Source organism: Fundulus heteroclitus, chromosome 24 (assembly GCF_011125445.2).
Source record: "Fundulus heteroclitus isolate FHET01 chromosome 24, MU-UCD_Fhet_4.1, whole genome shotgun sequence".
NCBI lineage: Eukaryota > Metazoa > Chordata > Actinopteri > Cyprinodontiformes > Fundulidae > Fundulus > Fundulus heteroclitus.
Window position 1 is genome coordinate 2521945 of NC_046384.1, and position 12101 is coordinate 2534045.

At 37.5% G+C, this 12101-nt stretch overlaps 2 protein-coding genes across 2 annotated transcripts in view; both read left to right on the plus strand.

Moving 5' to 3' along the window:
• Nucleotides 1–12101, plus strand: part of LOC105921678 (NLR family CARD domain-containing protein 3) — a 1041521-nt gene that overhangs the window by 349513 nt on the left and 679907 nt on the right. The window lies entirely within an intron of this gene.
• LOC118557863 (gastrula zinc finger protein XlCGF8.2DB-like) lies at nt 9767–11368 on the plus strand. The gene has a single exon (XM_036128338.1). The coding sequence runs from the start codon at nt 9885–9887 to the stop codon at nt 10761–10763; it is 879 nt and encodes a 292-aa protein (XP_035984231.1). The 5' UTR covers nt 9767–9884; the 3' UTR covers nt 10764–11368.

Sequence of the window (12101 nt, forward strand, 5' to 3'; positions counted from 1 at the left end):
GACCCCCTCCAACAAAAATTACAGAGCAACTAGTTTGACAGGAGCAGTTGAATAATAATCAAAAAAAAGTAATTACATTACTTATACAGTTGGTGTCAAGTTCCGATGAATGTTCTATTTATTTCCAGTATTGTATTTATACGTGGCAAGTCTTAATGAAAAAGTCATGCATTGTGTGAATTTCCTCAATTATGTCCTTCCAGTCCGAACATGATGGTGGTCCCGCATCAAGCCACCTGCGAGTTATAGCTTTCTTTGCACCTGCTATTAGTATTAGTAGGAGATATCAATCAGACTTCTTCAGCTCTTGAGGTAAACTACCCAGGAAAACCGTAGTAAAATCATAGCGTAAATTTAAGTCCATTTTAGTATTGATTTCTTTTATCACTTTTAGTACATTCCCAGAAGACATGGAAAATATCTTGCAGACACATTCCCACAGTTCTTCAAACATTTTGCCTTCTCAGTGTCGTTACAATGTTTACTTTTAATGTTAGGTGTAACAAAAAAACGCACCATGCATGTCCAGGAAAATTCCCCCATAGATCAAAACTTGACGTGTGGATCACAGAATTACAAATATTTAACCAAACATCAGTTATTGTTATTTTAACTTGTTTTTCCCATTTAACCTTAAGATATGTTGTATTACATTTTCTCTCTGTTTGTAGACATGAGTATAGTTTGGATATTGTTTTTTTTTTTTTTTTGGGAGGTCTTCCTTTGCTGGAATCTAATAAGATTTTAAGTATACCTGTCTCATCCTCCTCCACAAATTTAATATGTTTATTGTAATGATATCTTGGATGAAGGTATCTAAAGAAATCACATTTTTCCAGGTTATAGTTATATTGAAGTTGTTTAAAACTCTTTAATTCACTATTGCTTGTAATATTCCAGTAACTTTTTTGTGACTACTGCGTAAATCCCCTGTCATTTTAATCAATGACTCAAATTTGGCATAACCTTCCATTAAAAGCTTCTGTTCTGCTTGGGAGAAAAACTGTGGGCGTTCTTTGGCCACGCTGAACAGCCAATAGCAGCGTTGCTGATCATTGTTTCTACTATCGACACATTTCCCCTTTTACTCCGGCGCATGAACATGCAGTTATCTCAGATAACTCAATCCAGCCATACTAATCGTAAACAACGGGTGTGTTCGAAGAACCCAATTAGCCGGATCATGATTAGCACGATGATATTATCTTGGATGTCTCATTTGATCGGATGTTTTAAGCGACGTACGAAGACCGGGCCCCAGGTCTGTTCTCAGTCTATGCTTGCTGCTCTAACTACTAGGCCCACCTGCCTAGCTAATGAAATTTATTTAAGGTAGTCTGATGTTTTTTTGTTTTCACCTTAGCAATGGTGTTTTCTTCTGATTGTGATTGCTTTTACCTGTGGATCCCTTACACTGAACCTCAGAATTTAAGTTGGAGAAACGGATGTTTATCCTTGATAGGCGAGTGATGTGCACTGTTACTGGTTAAGATGACATTCACATACAGTTGAACCCAGAAGTGTACATACACTACATAAAATGAAACATACATTTTTTTTCTTCACTGTCAGACAGGGAATCTGAATAAAACTTGTTTTATGTTTCCTGTTTTTAGCTTTGTTCAACTACAAAAATTGTTCCTATTTTGTAAATGCCAAAACAATAAGTGACATTTTTAAAGACATTGTTTTATTGCCCTGTGATTGGTTAAGATAACGTTCACATTGATTTGATGCCAGAAGTTTACATTCTCTCTCTCTCTCTCTCTCTCTCTCTCTCTCTCTCTATATATATATATATATATCTATCTATCTATCTATCTATCTATCTATCTATCTATCTATCTATCTCTCGCTCGCTCTCGCTATCGCTAGAGATATAGAGAGAGAGAGATCTAGAGATATATATATAGAATAGATAGAGAGAGAGAGAGAAGAGATATAGAGAGAGAGAGATAGAGAGAGATATAGATAGATATAGATAGAGAGATCTAGAGAGAGAGAGATATATCGATATCTATATATATAGAGATCTATATATATAGATATCTATAACTATATCGATATATATATAGATATATATCTATATATAGATATATATATATCTATATATAGAGATAGATCTATAATATATATATATATATCTATATATATTAGGATATATAGATATATAGATATATCGAGATATATATATATATATATCTATAGAGAATCTATATCTATAGATCTAGATAGATATCGAGTAGAGATCGAGAGAGATATCTAGATCTAGAGAGCTAGAGATATAGCGAGAGATAGAGATCGAGAGAGATCTAGATAGATATCGATATTAAGCATATGAGAGAGACGGATGAGTATATAGCTAGAGAGATATAGAGAGAGAGCAATATATAGCGAAGAGATATATCGAGAGAGAAGAGCGAGAGATATAGAAAGATCGATAGATTATCTATGAGATATAAGGATGAGATATAGAGATATCATAGAGATATTATATAGATATCGATATAAGATATCTATATAGATATAGGAATCAGAGATAAAAATAATACAGGATATTAGAGAGATAATAGATATATATTAGAGTTATATAATAATAGATATATATATAAATAGAGATATAGGATTAATACTATATATAATATATTATATATTACATATCTATCATATATTATATATAACATATATATAGTAGACTATATATATAATGATTATATAATATATATATTCTATATTTATATATATATATTACTTATATAATATTTATATATATTGAACAGAGCGCACTGAACATCCTATTAACGTTCCATCACTATCAAAGACTAATGGCTACAAGTGCTATCTGGCACAGTTCATGTTTGCTAGAAATGAACTTGAAAAAAGACTCAAAAAAGTTGAGACGAGACAAACCTCCTTATCGGAAAGCAGGGGGACCTCTATTGTACAAACGCCAAGTTACACATTCATGTTTCCATTCAGCAAGAATCCCCTCACATCACAAGTTTTACCGTAAATTTATGGATTTCATTTACATGGATGTGTATGTGTGGTGTTCTAGTCATGTATCAGAACAGATGTTTCCTCTTATTCCTGGAAAGAGTACTTATATAACTGTTCTACAGTGAATAACAGGAAATAGCCAAATATTAATTACCTTTGATATCAACAGGAGGATCTCCATTGTTAGTGAAAAACAGACCAGTTGTCCTCTTTTTACCCTTACTATCACTAAACTTTCCAGTGTCTTTTAGTCTCCCATATTCACAGACAAAAAAAACACACACACACAGGCACTGTTGGAGAGAAATCAACTTCAAAAAAGACAAGATGAGACAAAGCTGTTTCTTCTTATCAGCTAGCAGGGGGATTGTAATTCCAAGACTTAGACTCACATCTTCATTCAGTACAATCCCGACCATCACAACTTTGTCACCTTTTATAGGGCTAGATTTATATTGGTGTGTATGTGGGATGTTCTAGTTACATTTCACAACAGATGTTTCCTCTTATTCCTGGAAAGAATGCGCATATAACAGTTCTACTGTAAAAAACAGTAAATAGGGAAAAATGAATCACTCTTGACATCATTAGGAGGGTCTCCAGTGTGAAGGGTGAAGTTTAAATCAACCAAGTTCAGCAAAAGTCCAGAGTGTCCTTATTTTACCCCTACTAACATTCTGGAACTTTCCAATTTCCCATTGCGTATACACACACACACACACACACACACACACACACACACACACACACACACACACACACCACCTCTACTCTGCTTTTTTCTCCTACTCTGCTGCTTTCTGTTTAAACTGTAGAGTCTGAACAGTCAGATCAGAGACCTCGAACTGTAGCTTCCTTAGAATGTTTAGTGGTGAATTTAGTTCTATCTGTATGTTTATTAACCTATGAAAGAGTTCTAGTCAAGGATTTATTGGGCTTATTGCTTTGTTTTTCCTATGCATGTCTGTAACGTTTTTCTGTTAATGTACAGCACTTTGAATGCCTTGTTACTGAAAAGTTCTATATAAATATACCTAACTACCTACCTACCTACCAGGTACACACTTCATAAAGGGGCATAGGACATAACCTTAATCCTTCTAATTTAGGAGAAAGATTAACGTTATAAATTTTACATTAAAGGTGACATATTTGCATGTCCTCTTAGGTAGGTGCATCTATAAGTCTGTATAATATAAAGCAAATGTGTTCAAATTAACAGAAGTTTCATGAGAGAAATAAACACAGAAGAAAACAGGAAAAATCTTACTAGATTATTTTTTGTTCACATGTTTTGAGATGGAACAAGGATACTTCAGACAGCTGAACTCCATTGACAGTCCTAATACATGGTTTTCTTTTTCTAAAAGGAGAGAATGTGTTCTCAAACTTTAGTGACACTTCAATAGAGGAATATGTAAAGTACTTTAACACGCATTAACGAGCACAAATTAGCTACAAGAACTGTCTCTAATCGAGTATTGTGTCATGTTTTACATTAGAATCCACGTTTTACTAGAATTAGCCACACTCATCTTTTCAGCCTTGTGCAGCAGAATGAGCTTCAATCCTTTCATATTAGTAATACACAATTATAAATAAACATCTATTAGAAAATAGTGTTTGGCGACTGATATCTGTCAGATAGAAGTGAACATGACTTAAGACTTTGATGCTCTCTGCGATTAAAAACAACAGCATGGAACTATTTAAAAATACACCACAAGACCACGTTTACTTTTTTTAGTTTAATTTAGTAAAAATAAAACAACAACAACATAACATGATTGCCTGTCGTTTTACGAACAAGTTAATTAGAAATCCTGAGAAGGGTGTGAAATCTGCTTCTGTTATCCTCCTGCTGTTCTCACGAAGACCGCTCCAAGATGGCGGGCGTAATTTATGCACTATGACAGTCAACGGGGGGTCTACTCTTATGTGTCTATGGTTGTGACGTCTCTCCTCCCAAACGCACAGCCACGTTGATCCTTCCGGGTTCTTTGTCCTTGTGCTGTGGTGACGCTGAAAGAGAGCAGCAGCTGCTGCAGGTGATGAAGTCTGGAAAGAAGTCCAGCAGCTGGAGGCACAGCGGAGAAACTGGAGGGAAGCAGGAGCTCAAAGAGCGGCAGGACGCAGCAGAGGAGACACCAATGATGGGGGATGTTTTCCAGCCCAGAGTTCTGCTGCACCCATCAGGTTTGGAGATTTCCTTCTTCATGCTAACTGTGTGGATGGAGCTAAAGTTTAGGAGCCGTTTTCAGCAGCTGATGGATTCCTCCTCTTCATCACAACTCGTTGCAGGCTTTCCTCCAGAAAACTGGCTAAGCCTGCAGCTCTGCTTAGGAGGTGCTAATGCTAGCTTAGCATGTAGCATAGGAGGTGCTAATGTTAGTATAGCATGTCGAATAAATAAATGAGTCAAAGTAAATTCTAGTCCATAAAGTAGGTACATTATATATTTATGTGCCATTAAATTCAACAGAAATAATAAAAATACATTTATTCAACTAAACAGCTGCAACTAATGTTTCAATGTTTACATGTTATATTTTATCTCTTTGCTTTAATGCATGTTTTTTTTTATTTAAACCACAGATTTTTCAGTCATACATTTTTTTGAACTCTTTATTTTATCTTGTGTATTTATTAAAAGGGGTTTTTCATTTGTATGTGATTTTTTTATTTTTTTTTTGGCATTCAAATATATTCAAACTTATTTTTTCCCTCAAAAAGATTTTCAAATAGTTTTATCGTCCTTTTAATTCTGAAACACTAATATATTTCCACCTTTAATTCCCTTATGTCTGAAAGTTGTAAAAAAAAAAAAAAAATGGGTGCTGGTGTATTCATTCGTGTCTTGAATGTGGCCGCTGTTACCATGGCTACAATAATAGGGAGATGGAGTGGTCGGTGGTCTCTTTTCCTATTTATTATTGTATTTGTATTTATTATTTATATTGGTGAATTTTTTCCCTCCCCACCTTTTATTTCTTTATATTTATTTACATCTAAATATATTAAAACATGTGTTTTCCCCTCACAAATATTTTTTTTCAAAATTATTTTATTGTCATTTTAATTCCGAAACACTGACATATTTTCACCTATAATTCCCTTTTGTCTGAAAGTAATAAAGAAACATGGACACTCATGTTCTTAATTGCTAGTATCTGACCAATGTTACCATGGATACAATAATATGGGGATGGAGGGGTCAGGGTGATGAACAGTGTTGGTGCCAAATGGGAAACCATTTTAGATTAGATTAGATTCAACTTTATTGTCATTACACAGGTACAGGTACAAGGCAACAAAATGCAGTTTTTGTCTAACCAGATATGCAATAGCAGCAAGTGCAGGATAAACAATGGTTCCATAAGTACAGGACATGAGTTTTTACTGAATAAATATAGAGATGGATACTATTATAAACAGAATTTTACTGATAGATTTTGTCCTATGAGTACAATATATAGATAACTAGTGTTGTGAACGAAATTTACAGCTGAATATGTACCGAACATATTGGCCGTTTTGATCAGTTTCAGTCTCATCTGTTGGCATGGTGGGAACATTGTAAAGATCTAGTTGTTGATAAAGCATGTAATGTGTTTCAGTGTTGACTGCAGATGTTAAAGAAGAGGCTCCTGAAAAACAGAGTCCTGAGGGGGAGCAGCAGGAGTCAGAGCCCCTCCACATAAAGGAGGAACAGGAGGAACCCGGGGCCCGTCAGGAAGGAGAGCAGCTCCTTGTGAAGGAGGAGACTGATAGCAGCTTTCCATTAACTGCTGCTCCTATCAACAGTAAGGATTTGTGTAGTTTGTGAAGCATAAGGCCAAAACTCACTGGATTCATGCGTATCTGAAACAAAACAATAATAATTAACTAAATCACTGCTGTTAAATGTTGTTTAAATGCAACATGCATTAAGATTACTTTATGAAATAATGTATTAATTTTTATACATTTCCTGAATCCACACCAAATACGTCTAATTTTATCAAAAAGATAATAATCAGAGACATATGCATTGAATGAGTTGAATAATATCCACTATTTGAACACTTACAAAGTATTAACCAATTTAAGAGTTTCAGGCTTCAGAGCTCATCATAGCACTGAAACAGCTCTGCTGAAGGTCACTAATGATATTCTCATGGCCTCAGATAATGGACTTGTGTCTGTACTTGTCCTGTTAGATCTCAGTGCTGCATTTGATACAGTTGATCACAATATTCTCCTACAAAGACTTGAACATACTGTAGGGATTAAGAGGAAAGCATTAGGCTGGTTTAAATCCTATCTGTTGGATAGATTCCAGTTTGTTCATGTTAATAATAAATCTTCTTCAAACTCTAGGGTCACCTGTGGAGTACCACAGGGTTCAGTTCTTGGACCAATTCTATTTACTATATATATGCTTCCGATCGGCAAAATTATCAGACAACATGGGATTAATTCCCACTGTTATGCTGATGACACTCAGCTATATTTATCCATAAATTCTGATGAATCCAATCAAATACTTCGACTGCAGTCATGTCTTGATGACATCAAAAGCTGGATGACTTTAAATTTCCTGCATTTAAATTCTGACAAGACAGAAGTTATAATCTTTGGACCAGAGTCCTCAAAAAATAAAGTTCTTAATCAATCACTTAATCTGGATGGCATTAACTTGGCCTCTGGTAATAAGTAAAAAATCTTGGTGTTACTTTTTGACCAAGACATGTCATTTAAATCCCATATTAAACAGGTTTCCAGAGTTTCCTTTTTTCACCTCTGGAATATCGCCAAAATTAGAAACATTCTGTCCAGGAGCGACGCTGAAAAACTAGTCCACGCATTTGTGACTTCAAGGCTGGACTATTGTAATTCTTTACTATCAGGAAGTCCACAAAATGCAGTTCCAAGTCTTCAGCTGATCCAAAATGCTGCGTATCATGAATTTTCGCTATATGAATTAAGTGATTCAAGCTGTGTGGTAATCAGGTAAATATTTTAGTGCAACATTTTCAGAAAAAAAGAGACGAGGTGATAGGGACCCAGAGCGGGGGTTCGAGCCCAGCTCTGGCGTGGCCCGCAGGAGGCACCGGGCGTCGGGGGAACGGAGGGGAGAGAGAGGAGAGACGAGACGCATCGGCGGCCGCGCGGCACGGCAGGTCGCCTGACCCCCCCCAGCAAGCGGAGGAGTACCGAAACAGGCGGACCGCACGTTGCGCGGACCTGACGGCTCGCCCTCCCCAACACCGGCCGGAGGTTGCTTCAGGGGCGCCCTCCCCTCCCTCCGCTGGCGGGGACGGAGAGGAGGGGAGGGCGCCCCCTCGTAGCTCTGCTTGAACAGCAGGATGCGCTCACGAAAACCTCACGACAGCCGACTGAATTTCAAACATGTTTGATTTTCACGATCGTCCGATTCCTGATCGGGAGGTAGTCGTGAGAAGCCAGTCCCCCCTCCTCCCCCCCTCTACGATCAAGCTGAAATTCGGCCCGATTCAAAAAATGCTCGCACGACTGAACAATCGGCCCGAAAAAAAAGAGACTATTAAAAACTATGTTACCATTTGTTGTGCAATTTTAACCTGTGTGATTATGAGTATTAATAATTATAATTGGCAATTAAAATTTTCATCCATTTTCTAACACGTCTATCCCTTATGGACTCTGCCCCCTACATTTCATGCACAAGCCGGCCTCGGCGAGACCACAGGCTAACTCACTAACTTAGCGCGAGGGCGGACTTCGAACCGGAGGACGGTTACCAGTCGAGACAAAGAGCTTCAACAAAAACCACGGGAAACTGTAAAGACCAGAGCAGGAAACCTAGAAGGAAGGAAAGAGAAGTGTCGAAAAGACGTCTAACATCAACCGATCGGCACGGCTCGTTTCTCACCAAAGACAAATCAAACACAGCAGAAGTCACATATAATAACGTAACCACACATTGGAAATATTAAGCACATTTCAAACAAACTCCCTTTGAAGTAACTTGCTCGTAAATATTAAATAGATCATCTGCATAACTTTTTGCTTTACAAAACATGGCAGAAAAGTTCAATATCGTGTTCTCAGCATTTTAAGGTACAAAAGGTTGATCTACAAAGAACTGAATTTTTGGAGGAAGTTATAACAGTCATGCATGCTGAGATTTTCTGTTGTTTTATTCTGTGTTTTAGTGTTCCACATGTTCTGTAAATGAAATTATGAAAACTCAATCATGCAACAAGCCGTTTTACTTGGCAGGTTTACCTAAATTTCCTTAATATATCTTGATTAAAATGTGCCTCAGTTCAGGCTGAGATTTAAATATTTTCTAATATGCATAATGTGTTTACATTTTTTCTGCAGATGTTGAGCAGCAGCTGATTGTTAAAGAAGAAGCTTCTTTAGACCACATACCTCCTGAAGACCTGCATGACCCAAAGCCCCCCCACATAAAGGAGGAACAGGAGGGAGTCTACATCAGTCTGCCAGGAGAGCAGCTCAATGGGAAGGAGGTGATTAATGCCATCAGGTTTCCAGTCTCTGCTCCTCCCATAAAGAGTCTGGATGATGAACAGTCTCTGCTGCTCTCACAGCTTTATCCAGACCAGATTAAAGGCAGAGAGCTTCCAGAAGAGAATGATGGAGAAGAATCCATTACGATACAAGATCATGGAGATGCTTCCATTTCTTTAGAGATAGAAGACACTGAGAAGGATGAAGAGGACAGTGATGTAGAACACCCTCTCTCTGAGCTGAAACACTTGTCAGACTCTGGATATAAGAAATGTTCTACAGAGAAGAAAAATGTAGACTCATCTAGGAAAGTCCGGGCAGGAGAGAAGCTTAGCTGTGAAGACTGTGGCAAAGCATTTATTGGAAAATACGCTTTAAACAAACACATGAGAATCCACACAGGAGAGAAGCCTTTCTGTTGTGATCTATGTGGACAAAGATTTAGCCAAAGAGGAAATTTAACCGCACACATGAAAATCCACACAGGACATAAGCCTTTCTGTTGTGATCATTGTGGACAAAGATTTAGCCAAAAGGCAACTTTAAACAGGCACATGAGAATCCATACAGGACAAAAGCCTTTCTGCTGTGATCTTTGTGGACAAAGATTTAGCTTAAAATCAAGTTTAAACACACATGTAAAAATCCACACGGGACAGAAGCCTTTCTGTTGTGATCTATGTGGACAAAGGTTTAGCCAAAGAGGAACTTTAAACACACACATGAGAATCCATACAGGAGAAAAGCCTTTCTCTTGTGATCTATGTGGACAAAGATTTAGCCACAAATCACATTTAAACACACATATGAGAATCCACACAGGAGAGAAGCCTTTTTGTTGTGACCTATGTGGACAAAAATTCAAACACAAATCACATTTAAACACACACATGAGAATCCATACAGGACAGCAGCCTTTCTGTTGTGATCTATGTGGACAAAAATTTAGCCAAAACTCTAATTTAAAAACACATATGAGAATCCATACAGGACAGAAGCCTTTCTGTTGTGATCTATGTGGACAAAGATTTAGCCTAAAATCATATTTAAACTCACACATGAGAATCCACACAGGACAGAAGCCTTTCTGTTGTGATCTATGTGGAAAAAGATTTAGCCAAAAAGCAACTTTAGACAGACACATAAGAATCCATACGGGACAGAAGCCTTTCTGTTGTGATCTTTGTGGACGAAGATTTATCCACAAATCAAATTTAAACACACACATGAGAATCCATACAGAAAAGAATATGGCTCTGCTTTGAATACTAACTCAAACTGCACATCTGTAGTTTGCTGTGAGATGTTTGTGTGTTTTCATCAAAGGCAACAGGTTTCACTTGCTGGTTTCAGAATTTCTTTCGTAGCTAAACATTGTCATAACACATTTAAAGTTTTTTTTCACTGTATTTCATTTGCTCAGACTGAGCTGTAACACAGATGTGTTCTTAGTCTATGCTCGCTGCTCCAACCACCAGACCCCCCCTCCTAGGTAGTGAGATTTTTTTTTAAGAGTGTCTGATGTCTTTTTCACTTTAAGCGTTTAGTTATCTTGTGACTTTAATTTAGAAAAACATGGATGTTTATCCTTGATAGGTGAGTGAGTTGCACTGTTTCAGCTTTGACCATAAAATCAGAGCCTTGTGATAACCACTCAAAAATGCTGACTTTGTTTTCCTTAACTATTTTGGTATTTTCCATTTGGAAGACCCATTTGTGCCCAAGCTTTAACTTTCTTGCTGCTGTCTTAAGATGTTGCTTCAGAATTTCCACATAATGGTAATTAGTCATGATGCCATTTATTTTTGTGAAGTGTAACAGTCCTAACCTGACTCCGCATATCCATCTGGAAACCTTCCGTTGAAGTAATTTTGGGAAGGGGCGAAAATACTGGTTTGCTGATTGGCCTATGTTGGTGGTAGACGGGCCAAATAAACCAATCAGATCAACGAAGCATATGACGTACTAACAGCGACGACGAAAACACAACCACAAGCTCTTGCCAAAACCAGTCGGGAGAAGAGCAAAAACATCTTGTCCTCTGAGAAAAGCCTCCAGAGCAGTGTTTTGCTCTTCTTTCAGTGAAGAAATACTCTGTAATTCTGATAAAACTTGCTCGATAGCCACGCTAACGCTAGTTTCATCGGCTGAAGCCGCCATATTCTTTAGACTAAACTGTCGCGCTTCTTGTTGCGTCACACCTCAACCCGCCTCAAAGCCAACGCTGATTGGACGTTCGTTTGGTGAACTGCTCCAAATTTTCTTTAACGGAACGTAGCCAGACTGATCTGCGAGTGAAACCTTGAAAGCTCGCAAGATCAGGATGGTCTCACGAGGCTATAACAGTCCCGCCTGGAGCAAAATAAGCACACATGATGCTGCCAACCCAGATTTTACAGTTCAGATGGTATTCTTAGGCTTGAAAGCTTACCCATTCTTCCTCCAAATATAACGATGATCCTTAAGGCCAAACAGTAAAATTTTAATTTGATCAGACCACAGGACATGTCTTCAAAAATAGATGTCCTTGTTCCTGTGTGCATTTGAAAACTGTAATTTGTAGTAATGGCTTCTTCCTGTCAGTAGCCTTTCAGCCCATGTCA